The following is a 23,789-nucleotide window of genomic DNA, read 5'->3' as shown; positions in this document are numbered from 1 at the left end:
TAAAGTATTTGCAAGGTTGGTATGCACATTGCCTAGGTGAGCTCAGAGGCTTGTTGCCCCCAGCTGGCACTTTGCAGGGCAGTGCATGCCCTTAGTCCATGTACACAGCCCTCTCGGTCTCTGGTTCACTTGGATCAGGGCTGCATCCTCCCCCAGGAATGCACCGACCAGCAAGGCTGGAGGAGATACATACCCAGGATTTTTTCTTCAACATCTCCACTGACTGTCATCTTCTGAAATGTGATGTCTGTAGCAGACTATTTAATATAGGTTGGTGCTTGTCAGGGAGGGGATACGTAACTGGAAAATTATATTGTACCAGCAGGTTGGCCTGCTTAATTCTGTTCATGTAGTTCATCGTAGTTCACCAGAAGTTACCTATTGCATGGAAGAGACAAACCTTTCACACTGACTCTGTGCAAATGCTTCCCCATGTAATTTCAGCTAAGCTTTCAGATGCCTAAGCATGCATCACATCTGCCCATCTAATGCTAAAAAGTATGTCCTCAGTACATCAGCCAAGCTCCACACCCAGCTGGAAGACAGTTATCCTCTAGAAACTTCATCAAAAGAAGTGTGTTCATCATCAACCACCTCATTGGAGTCATGTAAATAACCATGCTGGCCATAACGCTAGTGTAAAACGAAGACACTGTGGCTCCATGCCTGTGCCTGAAAATCCTGACAAAATAAAAGAGTAAAATGTGGCGAAGAAAACCCTGAGATTTAAATCCCAAATGCCAGTTAGTCCTACAGTATTTTCTCTGTATAGTCAGCCTATCAGGAAGAGAATTCTCTTTACTCCAAGTTCCTGTGGAATGGCAAGTACACACACCTCAGAGCACTGGCCATCACAGCAATCACTGCTTGTCAGCTGCCACTCTGAATGTCTTTCTACATGAGTTTTCTAAAAGTATATATATTACAATCGCATCATGTGTGTTTGTTATACTAGGGCAGGCTTTGTCCCAACCCTGCTATTTATGCAAAAAGCTCCATTTTAGGATCTTATGCACTGCTTTGGACAAGGAGAATGAAGTGAGTCTTTTTTTATATAATACAGTGTCACAGCACCAAATAAACAGACCATAACTTTTATGTTTCTTTGGACACGGTACTGAAGTTTAGGCTGGAATGAAGGAGACGCACTGCCTTTGGGAAACAAAAGAAGGCAAGTTCAAGAGGTCTTTGACTGCGGAGTTTTTGATTGTTGAACTTTTAGGAGCAATTTCTAATGACACAGAAATACATTCCCATATAAATCATCAGCTCTGTTCTTTGTGGAGATCTTTCAGTGTTTAGGTATTCAGAGACAGCTTTCTTCCTTTATCATAAGCTTTCTTCATTCAAGGCCTGCGTTCAGTCACGTAGCTTTTTCAGACTTGGAGAAGGACCTCCAAAGGGACATCTAAAAAAGCCAGGAATTAACTTCCTAATACAACTTCACACCTCCCCAGACACTAGTTTCAAATTAATCATCTGTTCTGGGGAAAGCAGATGGAAAATAATATCCCTGATAAAAGGGGCCTAATGAGAGCTGGAGGACCTGTGCTGACTGCTAATATTACAAGAAGTCCTGAGCAGATTTTTGACTGGATAAAGGGGGAATATTGACGTTTACTGTCTGCAAAAAAAAAATATCCTCCCACTTCTTTGATGTGGAGGAACTTTGACAAAGAAGACAACTGGCCAATCTATTTTGATTTTGGCCTCCTCGAGTTTAGGATCTGGGAATGACACTTGGCTTTATTTCTCATTCAGAGAAGTGAGGGAATGGCCTGATTTGAGTTCCACACCACAGCTCCGAATCTTCACGCCCTTCTCAGCTGCCAGGAGGACAGAACAAGGAGGAAGCAGGTACCACTTTCTAGGATACAAACAAAAAGGACATTATAGGATCTTTTTCACTGAAGCTCCCTCAACAGACAGGCCCCTGGAGCAGCTCTTCAGTCAGCTCCTGCAGTAGGTCCTACCAAAACTGCTGTCCCTCAGCCCTCCTTGTTGCTTTTTCTGGTACTCTGCTGTGCTGTTTTCCCTTCATCCCTCATTTTACACCCTTCCAGCATCAGGCTTTTATTATCCCATGTTTTAGCTGCCCAGTTACATCCTCCTCAGCCCATACTTCTCTCTCTCTCAGGTCTTGCTCTCTTTCTTCCTCTCGCACACCTTTCCTTTCCCAGTTTATCTGTTGCAGAGAAAGTGGAACCTGCCTAGCAGACAGCTAGACAAAACCCATGAACTAATTTTCCCTAAAATAGATCAACCCTCTTTCTAAACCTCTTAATTAACTACATTCCTCGCTATCTCCCTTCCTCCCTGGTCAGAAGCATAATGCTTCTGCATTCCCTGCTGTCCCCTTTTTCCTGCATCTCCCCCACCACAGGCTGCTCCTGCTATAAGCCATCCTCTCTTCAACAGGAGCAGTCTTATTTTTGGTGCAGCAGGAATGCCATCCTGCCCTAGTTCAAGCAGTGTACTTTTCCTTCCTTTCTTACTTGCACAGTTTGTTGCTGCAGCTCATCACACGCACTCTGCTTGCCTTCTGCTACAGCTTCAAAGCACTCCACAGTTTCTGATTTGCCTCTCCTACTGCTCCAAGACTCTGAGTGATACAGAGAACCTCCTACAGCCAGAAAGTAACTGTGATTTTTAGCAATGATGTTTGCTCTAACTATTTAAAGCACACTTAAGAAGACACATAATAAGTAGGTTTGAGGGAAGTGGTAGCAATCCACCCACTAGGTTCCTTTTAGCTAACCCTTTAATTAAATATTAAAGATATGGTTCTCAGGAAGATTTAAAATAACCCACTGACAGAAAAAAAGAGACAGGTTAAAAAAACAGCAGAAAATGAAATAATCCCCCCGAAAGACTTATCATACCTTCACACTGCTTTTAACATGATTTTACTGTGCTGATGAGGGAAGAGCTTTTTGGAAGGGAAATAACAAACCTCATGCTTTCCAGTGCTAGATCCCTCTATCTGTTCTCAGAGAGTCCCACTAGGGACTGCAAATTATTTGATGCCTAACTAAACATACTAGTTTCCTCTTTCATAATGGATAGCAAAAAAATGTTTATAAAACTGAGTAAATAAATTAATTGAAATGTTATTCCTCAATCAAAAGACACATTCTGCTGCTGGATGCACAGAACTGATACACAGTTTTAGGGGTAAAGTATATATATATATATATATATATGTATATACTGATTATGGCACGGTCTCCAACTATAAAGCAGGGTGAGATAAATCACACCAAGGTCTGTGCAGATTTGTGGTACGAAGCATTGCCCTTTATAAGTGAGATAAGGCACAGCAGGCGTATACCACAAATGGTCAGAGCACAAAGAGAAGAGGCAGTAGATGGAGATGAGAAGTGTAAGAAGCCAGCTATGTCCCCAAAACTGAGTGGCTCTGGCCTGCATAACCATTTTGGTGAAGGCTTTGATTATTTTTCCTCTCTGTCTAACCGACAAACTGCTGCACTGGCAAAGCATCTGTAGATAAACTGAGCAATGTTTTTGCATCAGTACTGCAAGAACATTTGCTCTGCTGCTTCTTCACTTGTGTTTGAACTCCATTGTCCTTCGTTACTCTTTTGTTCTTCTCTGCTGTGTGTAGTTTTAAATCAAACTCCAAACCCCCAAACTGTCTGTATAGTTTCCACTGTTGCGGTAATACAAACAGAAACTGGTCAACTGTTTTGATTTGGTCTTGTGTTAGCCATATAATGGAAAGTGTTTTCAAACACACATCATTTTCCCCCTCCAAATTAGTCTTAAAATCAATACTGTCCTGCTTTCAATTAAAATATCACAACAGATGTATCTATAAGGTGCCTAGAATTTCACAATAGAAAACCTATTACTTGGAATACAAAAGTTGGCCAAAATGATTGAATTCCTGAGGCAAGAGAAATGATACTGGTGATTTTATTCAGCATGTGTCCAATACGATTTTCTATTCGGAATCCACTTTTTTTTTTTAATGCTTTTCTTATACCATTCTAAACATTACCTTCAGCTTTTATGGAGTCCCTTAGAAAGTTTTTTTCAATTTGTTTACCAGAAAACTTAAACCTTAATGATTAAATAATAGGACATTTATATACATCAGCGAGTTTTCTCAGATACTGGGCTCTAAGTACATACAATGTCTATTGAGTGAAAATAAAAAAGAAAATTCCAGTCATGCAAATCATCTTACAAACCAAGTTCCATTTGAGTTGAAAATTTTTACTCTGTCACTGGCATATCATTTTAAAATTAAGCAGATAATTTTTAAGGTTGCTTTGTCCATTTCCATTTGGGTTTTTTGCCATTTTGAAGAACTGACAGGCCACATGCGACTGCAGAAGGTACCGGCAGGCTAATAATGGTTCTGCTACCACCAACCAACCACTCCAAGCCCTGGCGTGGATGTGTTTAAAAAAACCACCTAACCTTCAGCTAACTGCACTCGTTTATTTCTGAACAGCACATCACAATATCAGCATAGATAGCACATTGTAACCGGTTGGGTGATTCCACTTAATTTTTCAACACTAGGACCTTTCAGCATTTTAAATCTGGTTTCATTTATGAATTAAAGGTCATATATAGAGCACAAATGAGGTCTAAATTTAGTCACAGCAGACCACAGTTCCACATAAAGACAAATCTTCAAGTTATGTTGACCTGCTAGGAGACAAAGATAAACAGCACAGCAAACATGTACCTGCAATGCACTGCTTCCCTATTAAATATTAACTGTTTCATTTACATTTAAATGAACTGAGCAGTAATGGATAGACTTTCCAGTACTGCTGTTTGGTGCTGCTGTCATGGAAAGAAGCTGAAGACAATGTGGGCTGTATGGGGGCAAATGACGCAATCTCAGCATCCGCTCAAGTGACTTCAATGATGACCATTCTCCAGTCTTGAAATATAATCCTACACAGCATTTTGTTTTTTTCTCTCCCTCTGTAAACACATCTGTTCATAAATAACTTAGATGTCTCCTTGACATTCATGGTATGTAACTGAAGCTGAAGTAGAAAAGGATGGGCGGTGTACAGCACTGAGGAGATGTCACAGTACTTTTGTTCAGCATTTTTGTCAAGTGCAGGTTGGTAACATCAGCCATCAGAGACAGGCGGGGTGACCCACCCATATTTTTCATGGGTCTTCACCAAACTCTTAAACGTTGCTTCAGCTTCCTTTCGACTGAATGACTTTTTTGATTTGCCAGCTTTTCTGCAGATACGGCCCTGCACCAAACAAAAAAGAAAACCTTCATCAAACATGTGAACACTCCACTGGAAACCGCAGCTTAACTTCTCAACGTGTCAGGCCAAGAGGCATCCACTTACAGGTGCCAGAAAGCAGAGTTCCCAAACTGGGGCAGACAAAGGCATTATTAGAGATGGTTAGAAATGCTATGCAGTAAAGAAAAAAAAACACAAAAAAACCAGACATTCTGCAGGGCTATTTCTTCCCAGCAAGCCCCTGCGCTGGCAGGCTGCCCCGCGTGCAGCCGCTGTACTGCAGGGCTCGCCGCCCTCCCTGCTGTGCCAGGACCCCTGCGAACTAGCGAAGGGACCTCCGCCATGGCGCACCTGGCGTGCAGACACTCATGCCCACCCCGCCAGGTCAGGGGCTCAGCCCAAAGCTGGCCGGGACGGCGAGGAGCACGACGATGTGCCCCAGAAACGGCACCTCGGCGCGGCGGGACACTGCTTCCCACCAGCTCCTGGGGCTCTGCGGGCATCCCCTGCACCCCTTCCAGACCCAGGAGAAGAAGGGGGTCCCCAGCATCCCCCCCCAGCCCCCCAGGGCCAGCAGCTGGGGGTGGAGAAGGAGGCAGGCTGCTGCAAGGGGTACCGGCTCAGGGCTGGGAGGCAGAAAGAGGTTTCACACCAATTCTGACGCCAGACTTGTACTGTAGTCCCAGGCGTGAGTATCGCGGAGTCAACAACCCTGGAGAACCATCGTAAAAGCAGAGCGTTTCCGCGTGCCACCCGTATCTCCCCCCCACCGCCAACGCAGTACGTCACTAAAAATTACATCCATCCCACAGAATGCACTCCATTCTTCTTTTTCTAATCTGACCTGTGAGAAATGAACAGCTCTGGCATCGCTTAAAGGCAGCAGCACCTTAAAACCGACTTGCTTCCAACCTACATAAAAAATTCTAATTCGTTTATTACCCCTTCATGAGAGGTTTGATAATCAATGAAAATATACACATTTAAGCATACTGCATCTTTATTACTTTGCAATTAAATATTGCTTCTAAATGCACAGCAGTATAGAATTTCAAATCCTCGTTTGGCAACAGAGACATTTACTGAGTTATTAATAGCCCTCCTTATTTTTCACATTGGTCCATGACAACTACCGACTAACAGAGACACAAGAAATACATACCGCTGCAGATTTACTCCACTCTACAGCAATAACACCCTTTAAAGTATTTAAGCCTATTGGATTTGTCACAAAATAGAAGTTTATTAAAGTCACGAGTCTAAATTTTAATAACTGTTTGATAGACTGCACTGAAAGCCTTTTTTTAGAATAAATGGTATTTGATAAGCAGATACCATATTCCAGTGTTACAGTCATTAAGAACCAAGTTAGTGTTCTCATTTTTTCTATTCTTTTGCTCAAAATGATGCATCAGGCTGCAACTTTTGCCTCCCATATTTTACTGTCAATTTGGAATTTAAACCAAAAATTTGCCATTTGTAATGGTGTGCAACAAAAAATACTGAGAAAAAAATCACGTATATGGAGGGGAAAAAAGAAAAAAAGTGAAAAAAGAAAATAAACTCTGTCCTTGGAGCATCAAAGTTATTTTTATAGACTAAAATGAGTAAGATTAGTCTGCAGTGTAGACAAATAATTTCAGTCTAGAAAGCTGTCACAATATTGCACAGATAGCACTTCTGTGTTCAGCGTCACTCCTATTATAACAAAACTATGGACACATGAGATAAAAAAAGCTGTTTCCTACTCTTGTTTTAGTAAGTGGTTTTTCTGTGCAGTTTGACTTCTCTTTCAGAGCCTACCTTAACTAAAGATTAGGAACAGCCTCTAAATCCCACCTTGATTTATTCACAGCCAATTTATACCCACTTGGTTTTCAGAAAAATAGCTATTTTACCTTTCCATGCTTTTCCTCGCCTTTCTCCCTGGTCACCATTTACAGACTAGCAATGTATTTCTTCTTTAAATACCTCTTGATAGACTAAACAGCAAGACACCTTCCCCATCCTGATACTAATTTGGCGATTAATTGTTCCCAAATAAGGATGATCTGAATAGTACTCAATTTAACCCCGCCAGTAAATTCTCTTAGAAAATGTTCCTTTTTAGTTGGGACAAAAGGAATAATTAAATAAAACTGGGTAACGTATTTTTTAAATCTCATTGACTAATGACCTGACACATCCTGCAGAAGTATTTTTGTTGTTACAAAACATGTTCTGTATTTTCTTCCTAATCTGAGCTTTTGTTGGAAGCATACTTAGAGAAACATAGGAAAGGATAAAGCAAAGTGCAACAGAAGATGAAATCAGCACAGAAAATGCTGTCCTCAAAATCTCACCAATGAAATACTTTTGAAAGTAATATATAAACTTACTCTAGTACTTAATTTCTGGATTAGGTCCATTTGCCATCTCTTGTCTTAGACATATTATTTTTTATCATTTAATGCTTTGATACTTTTCTGAATGGTGTGCATAGCACCTAGCACAGTACGATGCATGTCTTTCCCAGCTTCATCTAAGTATTAATACTAATCTGTACCTAGAAATAGGATCTTTGCATTGAGAACAGCTATTGCTCACGTTCAGTGTCAGCTGCATACTTCTTTCAAACAAGGAAAGTAAGAATTCGTTGGTGTTGCAGTAATGCAGCAAATATCATCACATCTTCTAAAATATTACTGGAGCCATAGCAGATGAAATGAGCATTGTTCCATGAGTTTATTCTCATACTCCTTTGTTATTAATGTAACGGATCATTAAATCCACTTCTAAAACACATTCTGGTACCATCTGCAGGTTGTATATAAACTGCATCATCAAAGACCAGCAAATTCTACCCCACTGTAGTCTGTGCATTTCTATGTTTATACAGAAACTATGGGTGGCATGGTTAGCACTGTCTCTTATTAACCAATATCCTGCCAGGTGTTTATAATTTGGATAAAATTTAACCTTGTGGACTGAAATTTTCCCTTGTTGGTGCCTCAAGTAAACCTGAGGTAAAAAGAAAGGAGGGTGGAATTTCAGTCGACACAGTTCGGATGCTTTGGGGTCTGTACTTGGGTGGTATTTACTGTCTTAATGATTTTTAGCTTTTTGCCATTCCCACAAAACTCTTCCCAAGTTTAACTAAAAAAATGGCATTTTGGAGGCAATTATAAAAGAAAGTGCCACACATTATAACAGGCACTGTTACCAGATGTGACTACGGTTTATTTTCAGACTGCTACTTAAACATGCAGTCATTTTAACTCTGGTCAGGAGACTATGAGCTGCCGTGTTCTGTAAATATGATAAATATGGTAAATACAGTACGTAAATACAGTGCTGGCCATAGCTCAATTGCGCACAACTGCATTTTGAACAATCTCTAAACCACCCACATCACTACTGCCACGTAAGGAATACAGATCATTTGCAACGCCAATGATTTGGTGTGTCCAGTACCAAATCAAGAAAAGATATCAAACCGATAGCTGAACAAGATCAAAACATTCCACAGAAGACTAAAACCAACAGAGAAAACCCAAGAAAGCCTTTCATAAAGATACTAATGTCGACTTTCGCTCTGAGAAGTCACACCAGGAGCTTATTTAAATACTTGCAATACTTTCAGACACTCACAGAGTGCTTTTCATAAAGGGATAATTGAAAACCTAATTAAAATAAAGAGTTGGAGAGAACATTTCAGCTTTTGCCATCTGCTGTGACTTCGTGTACTTATCCAGATACAATTTTAACAAGCTAGAAACATATGAAAGGTGAAAGTAATGCCGCAGCATCCAACTGGTTTACACAGCCATGCTGAAACACAGGGGAACGTGTGCTGCGCTCAGCCTCCTCTCTCGCTTGTGCTCTCACTGCACCCAGTTTGTGTGGCACGGTGAGCAATTGCATGCCACTCACCTCCTCTTTGCCCAAACTAATAAGTTGGAACAAACAGCTGATAAGGGTCCAGTCTCTAGCCCTGGGAACTGCGAGGAGGAAGACCTCCTGCAGCAGAGTCTGCTGCGAGTAGCCTTCTCGGGACCCTGGCCATACCTAGGGATGGCTCCCTCCCGCCATATTCAGCAAAAGACCCAACATAAACCTCGCACGTGATTTGGCACCCACATTTACAGACCACTGTGGGCAAATCTGGGAGCTTTTCTACTTCTCGGCGATGCCACAGTAGCCTCCACGTTTCTTCACAATGATGAATGCATCAGCATGTCCTCCCCTTGAGAACACTGTGTGACGCTGAAGCACATCCTCAAAAATATTCAACTCAACATCTAGTAGCTCTTTTAAAGTCCTTCAGTATCATTGCCAGCAATGTGCCATATCTCTTCTTCCCCAACAACACCGTGTCACGAAGTGGCCCGAAGACAGAGCTACACCCTGTACAGAGATACCCGAATAGGAAGCCTGAAGCTCTTTAGCCCTGCAATCCCACTGCAGCTGTGGACCTGCCCTCGTCTAGCCTGTGTGTCATGAAAAACAGTCCTGACGCTTCTTCTGGTGTTTCCAGAATCAGGATGGCCTCAAGGGGTTTTCTTTGGCAGTGATGAAGGGTTTTCTCTCTCTCGTCAAACCAGCTATAGCAGCTCACAGACCAAAGCCAAACTAGTTTTGGCATAGCACACAGCATCAGGTGTTGTATCACTTTTGGCACTACCTGGAAGGACAGGACTACGTAACAGTGGCTGGCCTTTCAGAGGATCATACAATCCCCAAAGGGCTGGCTGGAAGGGACCTGTGGAGGTCTCTAAGTCCAACTTAGATACCTGGAGCTGAACTGCCAACACAGGTCAGCTGTGGCACTGCCTAGCCAGGTCCTGAGTCCCTCAAGGTTGTGCTCAGTCCTCTCCTGATGCAAGTCCCTGCATTACTAGGTCCCAAATTTACAGAGATTTATTGTGCGCAGACATCAGCCCTTACAGGACCGAGGTTTATTCTGGAAACAGCTTAAGCTCCTGAGCTACACGTCTCTTGAGATGCCCCAGCAAACGCTTCAGGCACACCCAGACTTCTTTCCTGGACTGGTTAACAAAAAGTTGTATTCATTGCAAACGGCACACAGCTAGTAGACTCAGAAGCAGGCAAGCCTTCACGTTGTTAGCACTGGTCTTAACACAAACTTCACAGCCCTGCATTCCTTTCATTAATCCTGGATATGCAAATAACTCAAGGTTGGTCTTCCAAGGGCAAATCATATCTGCCTTCCACACATGGGGCTAAACGTGGCCCATCATTTAAGCCAGCATAAGGGTGCATGGGTACAATTTAATTTTCTCCCTTCATCTCTCAGGAGATCTCTATAGCAGGCTCTATTGACCCAATTCTAGGTAAATGTCAAGAGACAGAAAACAATCAAAGGTTTAGAGCAGTACACAAAAGACTGTAAGACGTCACTGTGCCACATGCTGCATCTGTGGTGATCCCTCCAAGGACAGGAGGGAGACACACAAAGATATGCACATTTTCCAGGTCTGATGTCCCAGGCTTCTCCATGGATGATGCAAAAACTGTGGATTTTTTAAGAGCTGGAGCACACTATGAGACTCCAGTACATAGCACGTTCCACTAACGTGCCAGCCACTAATGGCTTTGGGCCTCAACTGTTCAAAGCCACATACTATGCAAACACATTCAAATCTTTTCCGATAAGTAACAGAGGGATCCAGTGCTTAAGCCTGAACCAGTCTTATTCTAGAATATTTAAACAAGTTGACAGAGAAAAATATTTCCGCTGGCTTTAGAGAAGCATTCAAAAGTAGAACAATGCTAAAGTGAGCTACCGTCATGCTCTCAGTGCAATGATTGCAATGTGTCACAACATCACTGTTAGAGTGCAATATACACAGTCTCTCCTACCAATTACATGGCTTATAATTTTTTTCCTTCATGTACTGATGAGGCACAGTTAATCACGTCTCAAAAACTGCACACAATTTATATTGCACTGTATATAATTATTAGCTATAGCTAAAACAAAGCAGTATAGAAAATGATGCAGACAAATACTGTCAATGTTGCAGCCTAAGTGAATTAAAAATAGGATGTTTTCCTGCAAATGTGTAATTTCTGAAGCAGTACTTCCACGCCTTTTTTGGTCTCCTTTTTAAAAATAATCCATAGAAAGAAGTGAAAACTCAGCAAGTTCCGGCTTTAAAGCATCCTATAAATTGCTCCTTCTGGGATTGTGACTGTTCTTTGTCCAGGAAAAAGAAATCTGTGTTCCAGCTGAGTAATTATTAATGCTCACTTGTCTGTGTGCAGCCTGGTGCAAGTAGCTCTCGACTGAGACAAACACAGCCCCAATCCCTGTTTGACAGCTACAGAGCACTGTGCTGCTCTTCCTTGCCTCTCCTGGCAGTTAGCACAGAGTCAGCAGTGTGATTTCAGTACAGATGAGGGTTAAGAAACTCCCTTCCTGCATTTTTTGGGTGGGACAAACTCTGCATTGGCAAAAGAACAAGAAAATTTTGGCAGCCCATCACATTCTTGGAAGGTGCCTCTAGCATATCCAGGGCCAAAGGTGCTGTCTTACAACATGATGGGCTTCTGTCAAAAGAGATGGTCCCTGTCCATCCTAGTCTAGACAACAAAGGGATGTTTTCTCTTTCAGCCTCCTGCTGAGCTCCCTGGACTACCTCTCTGTGGCATCAGGTACCAGCAGAGTTCCTGAGGGCAAGTCCAGGCGAAAAGGCTGGGAGCATGACAGCCCCTCTTGGCATCAGCCCACAGGTCCTCCACGTCAGGAACCTGAAGTTACCCAACTTAAACACAGCCACGGGTGTAAACCTCACCAAAGCAAAGCAAACCATCCTGTACGACAGAGTGTAAAGACAAAGGAGCTACAGTCCTGACAACAACGTCTATCTCCACATTTGCCAAAGTTTCACCATGGTAAAAAGGCAAACAGGAGTAACAAGCAGGCTACATCTGGGAACATTTAATCAAATTAAGAGCAAATTTGGTATGATTAGAGTCACAAGCCAATGCACTTTTTCCCCTGCTATTTACACAAATGTGTCAATCTCTTGTCTACGATATGCATGTCTCATACTGATGCACGTGGACAGCTACTCATAGTCTCCAATTCCAAGTGCTTTAAGTATGTACCCTCAAATGACCTTTGGAAAGAGGATTATCTGTAGTTCACAGGTAGGGAAGAGGAATACAGTGAAGTTATATGACTTGGCCAAGACTGTATCTGAAGTCAGTGGCAAAACCTGGAAGCTAACTCAGATCACCTCTGCTCAGCCTAAGTGCTCTAACTGTGAAATATCCTCCTCCCCTCAATAATTATAAAACATTTCAATACTAGGTATATTTTAATAGAAATGATCTTGTCAAATTTATAGAAAATTTGACATTTATAGAAATTCATAGAAAATTTGAAAAATTAGTAACATCAATTTCCTCTGCTTTGTGATGCTTTAGGTTTTTTTTATGGGCACATGTAATGGAAATAAGCCCTACATTTCTTACTGCAGCTGGGGTTTTGTTACCATTTGTAACACAAGCCTAGAAACAGGAGAAATATCTAGTCATTCCACAGTTCATAAAGCCTGACTATGAGAAGCATCTGAGCTCCAGGACATTTCATAACGCAGGCTTACTCTTTCTTCCTCCGGTTTATTTCCACTCGTCTTTGCATGCAGATTTGGGATTGTGACTGACTTGTAACTCTATCAAGGAGTCACAGCAGAGGTTCCAGGGGTTTTGGAGAGCCTGCGCAGAAGAGGATTAAATCAATGAGGATCATTGATTTTAACAACACACACAAAATCACAAAGCAGATAAAAAGACATTTTCCAAGACAGACTCTGCACGTGCACAAGGCAGGCATGCATCTGCCACACGTGGTTGAGGACAGGCACACTTGATGTACCACTCCTCAGTTTGACTTTTAACTGGAATGGGGCAAGTCAGACTGGTACCTTGATCCTCTTTCAGAAGAGGAATCACCTGAATGTCCTAGGTGTGGTGCCCATTTACTTGTTCTGTGCAGACCAGTAGGGACTGCAAATTCATTTTCGTCAAAGCACACCTACACTTCTCCCTAGTTTACGCTCTTTCAATTCCCAGCGCAGTGCTGGTTTCACAGCCAGCCAGGTTAGGTGACAGTACCATGTCCTTCCCATGCAGCTTGTCCTGCAACTTCCAGGATCTACTCAATTACTGCTGTGCCCAGCCAGAGTTAAAGACCAACACTGCGGAGTGCCTAGCACCCTCTAGAAATGACTGCGTGGAGTATGATTCAGACCAGCCCCAAGCCACACACTTTTCAAAACCACAATGATATTCAACAGAAACCTGGTATACCACTTACAAGCGAAACAACTGGATCCTGTGCACATTAAATTTAAGACATATTTTGAGCAGTTCAGACAGCATAATCACCGCACCCCCTGAAGTTCTCCCTGTTTAACAGCAGAGTAATTGCACCTGGCAATCCTTTCATCCTCCCATCTCCCCTCATGCCTAGTGTCAGCGTTACCTTTTTTGACAGTTACAGGAGAAGATAATTTGTAAACTGGAAATGGCATGTGAAGGACTGAATATGTCAAGGAAAAGATGAGATTTTCACTGACTCTCATCAGCCCAAAGGAACTTAGACGGAAAAAAGAGACGCAGCTAATATTACATTACTTAACCAATGTCCCACTTTGTGAGAGCAGATGCCCAGTTGAGGGACATGCCTTGAATCGTGCCTGGCAATAAGGCTCCCACGATATGAGAACCAGAATTACTGTGGAGTTACAAATCCTCAATCTGGAAGTCTCCGGTCATGCATGGAAATCCCAGTGCATTGTGTAGATGTTAGGAAATCTGCATATTTGCAAGGCTAGCCTGTATGAGGAAGAGTAAATCTTCCTCACAATAGAAAGTGGCTTATTTAGGTTACTCCTCCAAGAGGACACAACGTTACCCCTTGGGACTAGGCTTTCTGCACTTGAAAAAACACAATTCTTCAACAAAGTATCTGACAAAATACCCAAATGCTACACAGTTCTCTATCTGAACACTTCCACTGAAGAAAATAAGGACTTCATTTATAATTCAGGAAAGAAGAATCTTGCTCTTTTGAGCAAAGTCAATTTTCTTACGATCCAAAGTGGCAATTCTTTTAAATTCTTATTTAGGAAATCAGCCAAGTATTGCCAGAAAGAATTAGTTCTACCTGCCATAAAACCATGTTTTAAAATAAGCGGTTTGTTTCAATTCAGTTATTTAACTTATTTGATGACTATTTTAACACTAAGGATGATAGTTGAAAGTATTTTAAAATTTTCCTTTTTATGCTTTGAAGAGGTAAAATGGAGATTATGTTCGCCCTGCTTTTTCAAAGAATTAAAACAGTCTCCTACTTCAATGAGTTGGAATCCCTGTGTCTTCATTCCTCTCAGCAGAATACATTTGCATAATAATAGTGGATAGTCAGAACAGCAATATACCAGAGTACATATGAACACTATTTTTTCCAGCCCATTCATCAATCCCAGCATTTCAACATAGCAAATGTATAAGGTGCCACGTAAAACTTCAGCTTGAAAATCCTACTTTTCTCAATTGCAATAAAAGAGACATCTTAGAAGGCCAATATATCTGATTTTCCTCTGTAGCTAAACAATATTCTGTTACCTCTTTGGCCCAGCATTTATACCTGTTCATGGGGAACAAGCCCTGTAATACATTCTTTGTCTTCTCTGTTATCTTTGTATGTGAGTCAATGTGTTTTTCAACCATGGACTTAAAGCAACGTTTCTTCTCTTGGTAATAACTGGCATCATTTGCCCAAGCTACTAATAGAAAGCAAAAAGCAAGCCGGTTTTATTTTTTAAGGCCCTAATACGATACAATGGCTACAAATAATTTAGAGACCACTGTGTTCTCTATACATTTCTGCAGCCTTTGAGATTAGCTGATTTATTCATGGCTACAGTCCTCAAACCCAGCATCTGGAGTATGAAAACCCATGGATTTGCAATTAATTTCTGCTATACATATTTGAAAGACCTGGAGTCTGCTGACCTCCTGGATACCATGCAAGTCCCATCTGCTATCTGCTCACTCATGCTTTTGTTTGAAAGGATGAAGGAGGAGTAATTTAGACTATGATTAACAGCTACCTTCTGTATCTGTTTTTCATAAAATAAGACCATTTGTCCTGCTTCAGTCTGGTAGAAGTCAGCTGGGATACTCATATTTTTAAAATGGAAAGATTAATCAGTCCAGCAGTCATTCAAGGTACATACCTCTTGAAGCAAACAAACAGGATTCCACTGAGGTATTTCTAACATTACGAGGGATGAAAGTAGTATATACCAACAACTGTTATTTGAATTCAGGCAATTTTCCAATAGAAAATTAAATCTTAATTACAAATTATATTTTGATTTAAATCATTATACAGCAGCATTACAGCTGAATACACATTACAGCAAGAACGCCCATAACTATGGGGTCCCTGTTCCTATTTTAGTATGTCCTGACAAAATGTTTATGCTTTTTCTATTCACTGGAAGAATAAGGGAGTATTTTCCTCAAAACGAAGAACTTCTTCCATGACATCATCTGCAGAGTCGCCAGTTACCTGACAAGCTGCCTTTGGCCAGCAGTCCTGTCCACAGCCTCCAGGGAGAGAACAAAGGACTCATAAAAAGGAGGACAAGGCAGCTACTGGTAAGCACCAGTGCAAGCTTAAGCCCAAAGTCCTCAGGGCATCAGGTGCAGCTGCATTAGTTGTTCTCAAAAAAACCCACATTCCTGATGCATTATTTGGACATTGGCATACATAGCTTTCTCCTCTTTTCAACCAAACCAGCATCAAGTCATTCCTTTCCAGTGAGAAACAACATGTCTATCAGAGGACACAAAGTCCTCTGCCACTTTTGGACAAACTCTGCTCCTTTTCATTTGGGACCATACCATCCACCATGTTTTCAAATGAGAGAGATGACTCCTCCCCAAAACGCAGGCGCTGGCCTCAGCCGTGTGCCTTACTCACGGAGAGCCACGATGAACCTCCCACTGCTTCATCACCCTCCTACGACCAGCACTGCTCCCCCTTCCTTCCTTCCATTAATTAATATTATCGCAACAACGGCACCGTTACCAGGAAGCGGAGAGCAAGAGACTAATTTTTAAATCTCTCTCTTAAATCATCAATAAACCAGTAACGCTCAGCAGGCCACTTCCACAGCCTGGGCAGACAGACAGACATGGGATGCTCTGCCCGGACAGGCATGTTGAACAGTTGCCCCCAGGACAACAAACAACCGGTAGCTCTGCAGCAGCTTACGGCTACCATTTTGAGCTTTTGCCCATGATGGCGGGAGCCAGCGAGCAGCTGACTGTGCATGAAGCAAGTACAAAGTCATCCCCTTAAAACCAAGGCTACCGCTGAGTTAAGGACAACACCAAATTTTTTAAAATAGGACTCGGGATCCCAGACAGATAAACAGTCTTAGGCCTTTGATGTACTGAGAATTCCCCTCAAGATACTGACTAGAGCTGTGTGAATAATTGATTTTCTCAGCTGAATAGCTGAAGCAACTGACCAAACAAACCCCAACTTGTTTGTTAATTAACTTTTTTTCCCTTGAAAACCGGAAAAAAAAAAAAAAAAAGAAAAAGAAAAAAAAGCATAGTTTGGGACTGTTGAATCATTTCATTCAAACAGAAAGTGTCTCTCTTCTATTTTAAACATTTTGTTTTCCAGACAAAAAATATCTAAAAATGCAATGCTAGATTCATGACAGGAAGCAAGGGTATAGGTCCCATAAGGTAGGACTTCTCTCAAGCAAGGTCACCTGAGGCATATGGTTCCTGCTTGGTGAAATCGGGAGAAACAGCCACCCTGCTTTAAAATCCAGCCCCTGCGAGACATGCTCAGGTTTGGGAACCTGGACCCAGGCTTCCCCACATACGAGGGCAATGCTGAAAAGTAACGGAAAAGTCCTACCTCTTAATTTCTGCGTTGCGCACTTACATCTCCTTACGGACATAACTCCCGAGTGAAATGTTTCACTTGTGAGATGTCAGAATGACTTCTCTCAATTTTTCTTTTACTCTGCTAAAATGCCTGTGAAATCCATTTTAAAAAAAATCTGAATTTGTCAAGAATCATGACTGCCCAAAATGTATTTTCAGTGTTAGTTCCATCTGCTTTTTGATCACTTTGTCAAAAAAAGAAGGTTATGTATGTTCATAGGTCACTATTAGCTCTGACAAAATAACACAACTGAGAAGCGCTGCTTTTCTCTCCGAAGAACCGGCAGAGAACAGCAGCATTACAGTTAGCTCAGCAAAACGGGACCGATGAGAAACACCGAATGAAATCAGCCACCTTGATTATATCACGCAAATCGCCAAGAGGAGGAACGTACGCCAGCGGGAAGTTCGGTCCTGCCTACTCATGCCAGCGCCCGCACTGCCAAGGCGTGCGTTCGGATGCGTCACCAGCCCCAGATTTCACAATGACTTCAGGCTAAATCGTGGTGCTGCGGACTGGCGACACGTCCCTGGAAGGTCCCATTTACCGACTGGCACCAGCAGTGCCCCATCTCCCGCTTGGCCTCATGGCTGCCGCCATTTGCTTGTGCAGGGTCGTTCTGGGGCAGCGGAGAACGGACCTCACCCTTCCAGCCTTTCTGATTAATAGCAAGCGTGCTGACTATTTCGTGCTATTGCAGGGTGCAGGCTGCTTACAGGAATTACACAATTAACCTGGTGTAAGCCATCGCTATTTGTTCAGGCCAGCTTCTTGCAGGCACCGAGATTACCTTCCGCACGGCGAGAGCTGCCCAAAACCAGCCCTGCAGCCCCGGGAAATGCAGCACCTCGGCTCTCAACGTTTCGGTGGCTCTATTTTCATTTTCAAAAAAATATGGTCAAAAGTAGATTACCTGTAAACTGAGAAATGAAATGGGGATAGGGGAGCGCCTGTCGTATTTTGAGCCCTATTATGCAATGGAGTCAAGATTACATAACGAGGGGAGTGCGATTACAGAAACGTGGCTCCCATGACACGGAGCCCGGCTATGATGGCAGGCTGACAACCTGTCACAGGCTCTGTAACCCAGAAATTACCTTTATTGTCAGTATTACCTATCAACCTTCCCACTTGGAATGAACGAGCCAAGAGGTTGAACAGTGCACGTTACACCTATTTAACTACTAAGTTACTGGCAGCAATTTATTCTGCCCTTTTTTTTTTTTTTTAATCCCCCATGCATTCTTTTTTTTTCATAATTAACTTCTTAAACTTCTGGAAGAATGTTATTGAAACTCTTGCACTTTAAATGTGTTTATTAATGATACACACAGAAACATCCTCTGCTATCAGAATTACTACTACTTTCTGGAAACCTCTTCAGTGGTTTAGGGAAGAAAATTGTCAGATTACATAGCTTAATATTTATTACTAATAAAACAATTTAGTGCTTTTCTTCACTGAGCCATTTTAGGATCCCAGTAAATCTTAATTTAACCCTTTTGCATTCAACATTCAACACTGCAGAAAGATGCTGAATTGTTAAAAAAAATGAGAGAATCTAGCATTGTCCTTCTAAATCCTTGTTTAAAATAACAAGAACTATGCTCTCTATAAGAAGAGATGGGTTAACAAATAGTGAGATGCCGTAAGAGTAGCTACAGAACTTCAACATACCCCAGGCTCAATGTAAATTAAGGCTCTTTTTTTCTGGTAGATGTGTTTTGTACCCCAAGGTGACCTAGGGAAGTTGACCTCTTCAAATGAAGTGCAGAGGAAAATGCTACCTGATGAAAAAAAGGAGGAGTAGGCCCAAATCGAACAGAGAAAAAGGAAGAAAAGCCACATACAAAAGAGTCCATTAAATAACCAAAACTAATTTTCAGTCTTAAAAGAAACCAAGCCTTTACTTCTGCTCATCCAAGCAGTTCCACAGAGGCAAACAGGAGAAACCTCATTTTTAAGCAAATGAAAAACATGTTATTCTTTATTCCTCCCCCCCCCCTCGCCTTTGCCAAGAAATGTATTTAAGAAGTTACTTAGCATCATTTACTGACAGACGCGGAGATGTGCATGTCCCCTGGTTTCAAGGGCATTCACGAAGTGAACAGGAAAATCACCCTGTCACAGCCATGTGTATATTGCCCACTACAATAACCATAAAGAAGGACTGGCTATCAGTTTCACCAGCAATATTTACCCATTTATTAAAAACGGCTCATGAAATACTTCTCTTCTAAGGATATTCTGCAGGAGAGAAAGAAAAAAAAAGAATAAAATGCATCGATTCAGCTCAGACGAGATCCTCTGCCAGGGGAACCAGGTACCTCCTCCGGAGAGGAGAGCTGGCAGGAACCGTCTAGCTGCTGCAACCGCAGTGCATCCCCAAAATTACTTGTTCCTTTCAGGCAGGGGGATTTTAAACTGGTACAACTTTGCCGGCAGCTCGGGCAGCAGTTCCAGGCGCAACGCCGTGCCACAGCTCTGCCCTGCGCGCCAAGGCCCAAACCCGGGAGCCCGGGGGTCGCCCCTTCTCCCCCGAGGGATGTTATGCAGGGCAGCACCAGACAAAGACCCGGGGGCAGCAGCTCCAGCGTCGCGCCCTACGCCAGCGGCAGCCCTTCACGCTGGAGAGCAGCAAGCATGGCCGACTAGCTGGTGAAGGGCAGGAGGTGGAGGACTCGGATCCCAATGCCACTGGAGCCCGAAGAGCCCCTTCTGCTTCGGGGTGCGGGAGGCGCCCCTCGGGGTGGGGGGCAACGGGCACCACATCTCGGTGCCACACGCAGCAGACCCAAGCAGGGGGACAAAAGACAGGCCGGAGGACATGCCTCACCCTTCCCAGCTGCCCCATACCTCTGCTGCACCTGCCCGAGAAGGGACCCCAGAACAAAACATGTGTGTCCCTGCCTCCTTCCCACCGGTGACACCAGGCCCTCGGGGGGAGACCTGTCACTCAGGCCTGGCCAAGGTCAGCCACAGGCAGGGCTTGACCCGCCACCCTTTGGGGCTCCCGTCCGAACACGTGCGCGCGCGTGCACCCCCGCGCGCACCCACCACGCGCGCGCAGCGCGGGAGAGCCCACGAAGCCCTACCTGCCCCTTGACCAAGCTGGCCGCAAACTGCCTCATGACGGCCTCCACGGTGTAGGCGCTGGACCAGCCGCGGGGGGTGAGCAGCTCCATGCAGATGGCTCCGCCGTCCAAGACATAGCCGTTCTCCAGGCGGGGGCTGAGCACCCTCATGAAGGGCGGCGAGAAGGGGAAGTTGTCGGGGAAAGTGAGGTTGAGCAGGATGTACTCCGTGTTGGTTTCCTTCATGTCCTGCCACAGCACCGAGTCCTTGTCCACCTGGTGCAGCTTCACGTTCCAGTCGAAGAGGCTCTCGTCCACCAGCTCCACCGAGATGAAGCGGTCGCTGAGCCGCGCGATGTCCTGCAGCTCCTTCATCAGCCGCCGGGTCCGCACCTGCGTGCAGTGCTGCTGCCGGCCCGCGGGCACCAGCGGCCCCGACCCCGACGGCAGCGGCACCAGCGGCGCCGGCCCCGACCCGCACCCGGGGCCGGGGCCGGGGCCGGGGCCGGGGCCGGGCCGCTGCGCCGCCTCCTTACCGGCGCCGGGCTCCCGGGCCGCCTCCCGCGGCTTCTCCCTGCCGCCGCCCGAGCGCGGCTGCGGGGGCTGCTTAGCGAGCTCCGGCGCCTTCTTGTTCTTGTGGCCCCCGGGGCTGCCCTCGCTGCTGCTGCTGCTGCAGCCGCCGGCCCCGGGGGGGCCCTGCGGCTGCGGCTTGTTGCTGCTGTTCTTCTGGTTGCCCCTGCCCCTGAGCGAGGAGCCCTGCTGGCTGCTGCTGCTGCGGTGGTGGTGGTGGTGGTGCTTGGGGTCCTCCGTGTCCCGGTTGTGCAGCCGGATCAGCCCGATTTTCCGCAGCAGAGTGGCCATGTTGTGCGCGGCTCCGCTCTCCCTCTCGCCTTTATGGGTCGGTGCGGGTTTACGAGTGTTAATTTAAAGCCCCGCTCGCCGGGTTTGCTGTTCGCGGGCGGGAGGGGGGACGGCGCCGGGCGGGCGGCGGGGCCCCTCTCCCGCCGGTCCGGGCGCGGGGGGCGCGGGCGGCGGAGAGAGAAAGGCGGCGGCGCTGCCGCGGGGAGGATGTGCGGCCGCCGGTCGCCGCTCAAACGCCTCCCCTCGCTAGGGCTGCGGCGGGCGGCATTGCAGCAGCGGGGCCGCACCCGGGGACATCACGGCCTCGCTGCCGCGGCCATGATCCCGTGAAGAGGAGAGGAAAAAAAAAAAAAAATGGGGGGGGGGGGGAACAAACACCCGCAAGGGAGAGCCCCCCGTCCCCCCCGCCCACGCACGGCGGGCGAAATCGCCGGCGCTGCAGATGGCTTCCCCCAGCACCTTCGGCTCGCAGCCGGCCGAGCCAATCGCCGCCGGCCCCCCGGCGGGCCGGTCCCCGGGGAGGGCGGGAGAGGCCGGCAGCGGAGCGGCGGCCCCGGCCCCAGCCCCTTCCCCGGCCCCTGCCTCTGCCTCTTCCCTTGCCCCTGCCTCCGCGCTTCTCCCGCGGCGGCGGAGCGCGCTCCGGCCTGTTGTTCGGCGCCGCCGGCGGGGGGAGAGGGGCCGCGCGGGGCGCCCCTGCCGCCGCCGCCGCAGCCCCCGCCCCCCGCGCTGGCTCCGCGCCCCGCGGCACCGCCGCTGCGGGCCTCGGCGGAGCGACGGGCGGCGGCGGCCCGTCCCGCAGCGCCGCCGCCCGGCCGCTCCGCTCCCGTTACGCTCCGCTCCGCTCGGCTCCGCGCCGCGGCAGCGCGGGGTGCGGGGGCGAGGCGGACCGGGGGCGACGACCACGGGGAGCGGCGGGTCGGGGCGCGGGGCGCGGGCCGCCGCCACCCCAGGGAAGGAGACGGGGGTAGGTGGGCAGGTGCGGCAGGCCCACGGGTACGGACGCGTGTGTCCTTGCTCGCGGGGCTGGAAAATGACAGACAGGCCTACTTGGGGCTCCGTGCGAACGGGCGCACGTGTGCGTAGCACATACATAGTGCGGATGTGTGAGAACTGTGCGGTCATGTGTCAGGTCGTAACCGCATTTAAATGCGTCTCCGTGTGTGCATTTACCATGCGTACACCTGCCCACCTGAAGACTATCTACAAACGCGGGTTGAAAGCATATGCCTATAAAAATCGTACGGAAACGTGGTTGAAAAGCAGATGCAAATACCTGCATGTATTCGCGTATTTTTTGCGTTGGTAACGATGTGACGATCTTTGTTTCTCCAGCACGGCAGATACACATATCCCCTCCCTCCAGCACCTGCTCGCCTCCAGACCAGGTCGAACCTGTAGAGAAAGGTCAGGAGGTACCAGCGGAGCTGACCCACGTGTGATACCTGTGCATCTCTCATTAACCCGCTTTGAACAGCAAGAAGATGAAGAGCTGTGAGCTAATTGGAGACGATGGCCCGGGAAGCACAGATGCCACGACGACGCTGTCCTTGTTGGCTCCTGCCCCCCACGCTAGTGACCCATTCAGTCCAAAAGCCTGTCAGTGTGATAACCCTTGGGGTTGCATTGATCCCCCCCTGTGTGCAGATACCCGGGGTCTGTTGCAGGAGATGTTTGCTGAACTTCCTACCCTGAGAAGATCTGTGTGTGACAGGGTGTCTCCCAGGTGGTCAGAAGTCCTGGGGAAGGTGAGGTGGGTGGGCTGAAGCATCTGGGAATGTTCTGTCCGTCTCACATTCCTCTCCTACCTTCCTTCTCCCTATAGCCCACCCTGCCTGAGCGAATGAGGAACCTCCAGTTTACAGGATACTGGAAAGTGTGTCCAAGACTTCCCCTAGGAACGTTCTGGAGTGCCAGACACGCTGCCCGCCACCCCCACCCCCGAGCTATTGACAGCCCATCCATGGAGCTGGGAAATTTCTGGAGTGCAGACAAACTGCATGCAGACCTTGCGTGGTGCTTGATGCTTCCAGGTGACTATCTGTGCTTTGATGGGTAAATGACTCCAGCAGGACTTGCAGGGAGAAAAGCTAAGGCACAGAGGGAAATTTCTGTTCCTCTTGTTGACAGATGGAGCAGGGCACAGAGAAACATAATGGGACAGGTCGGGAGGCTCCTCCTGCTCTGGTGCAAAAATCCTGAAGTCACAGAAACTTCAGCTGCAGCTTCAGCCCTGGCAGGCGGTCGTGCAGAACAAGGCATTCAGTGATTGTCCCTTGTTGGGTATCTAGCGCAAGCCAGGATGGTGGGGCACGTATGCTGAACTGAACCAGAATGCCAATTAGCAACTCAGGCCTTTGTGTGGGCTACATTAATGTTTTAAACTGAAAGGTCTCTGTGTGGTGTTCCTGTGACAGTTGGCAGCAGGAGCCGCTGTCATAAATTTAACATGATGAAAGTTATTTACCTGTCTCATATAACTGCTGAGGTATCTACCCAGCGGTGAAGCCATAAAAAAGAGCAAGGTCTCTGCAAAGGGAGACCAGAGCCAAGCAGGCCCTCCGTGGCCTTGTGCCATTGTTTTGTAAAATGGTACGAGATTAATGATGAAAGTGG

At 46.0% G+C, this 23,789-nt stretch overlaps 1 protein-coding gene across 3 annotated transcripts; it reads right to left on the bottom strand.

Moving 5' to 3' along the window:
• Positions 1-3,918: 3,918 nt before the first annotated feature.
• UBE2QL1 (ubiquitin conjugating enzyme E2 Q family like 1) lies at positions 3,919-21,771 on the bottom strand. 3 transcript variants are annotated; one of them, XM_049824078.1, is made up of 3 exons: positions 20,337-21,771; positions 19,442-19,488; positions 3,919-5,252 (listed from the first exon to the last, which is right to left on the bottom strand). In XM_049824078.1, the coding sequence occupies exons 1-3, from the start codon at positions 21,174-21,176 to the stop codon at positions 5,171-5,173; spliced, it is 969 nt and encodes a 322-aa protein (XP_049680035.1). In that variant the 5' UTR covers positions 21,177-21,771; the 3' UTR covers positions 3,919-5,170. The 3 variants fall into 3 exon arrangements, with proteins under 3 accessions (XP_049680035.1, XP_049680034.1, XP_049680036.1); XM_049824079.1 differs by lacking the exon at positions 3,919-5,252 and adding an exon at positions 19,010-19,028 and having other exon boundaries at positions 20,337-21,769; XM_049824077.1 differs by lacking the exon at positions 19,442-19,488 and having other exon boundaries at positions 20,337-21,767.
• Between the last annotated feature and the right edge of the window lie 2,018 nt (positions 21,772-23,789).

The sequence above is a fragment of the Accipiter gentilis genome, chromosome 20 (assembly GCF_929443795.1).
Source record: "Accipiter gentilis chromosome 20, bAccGen1.1, whole genome shotgun sequence".
NCBI classification, from domain to species: Eukaryota; Metazoa; Chordata; class Aves; order Accipitriformes; family Accipitridae; genus Astur; species Astur gentilis.
Note: the sequence above shows the minus strand (reverse complement) of the source record. Positions and strands in the feature narration are given on the sequence as shown.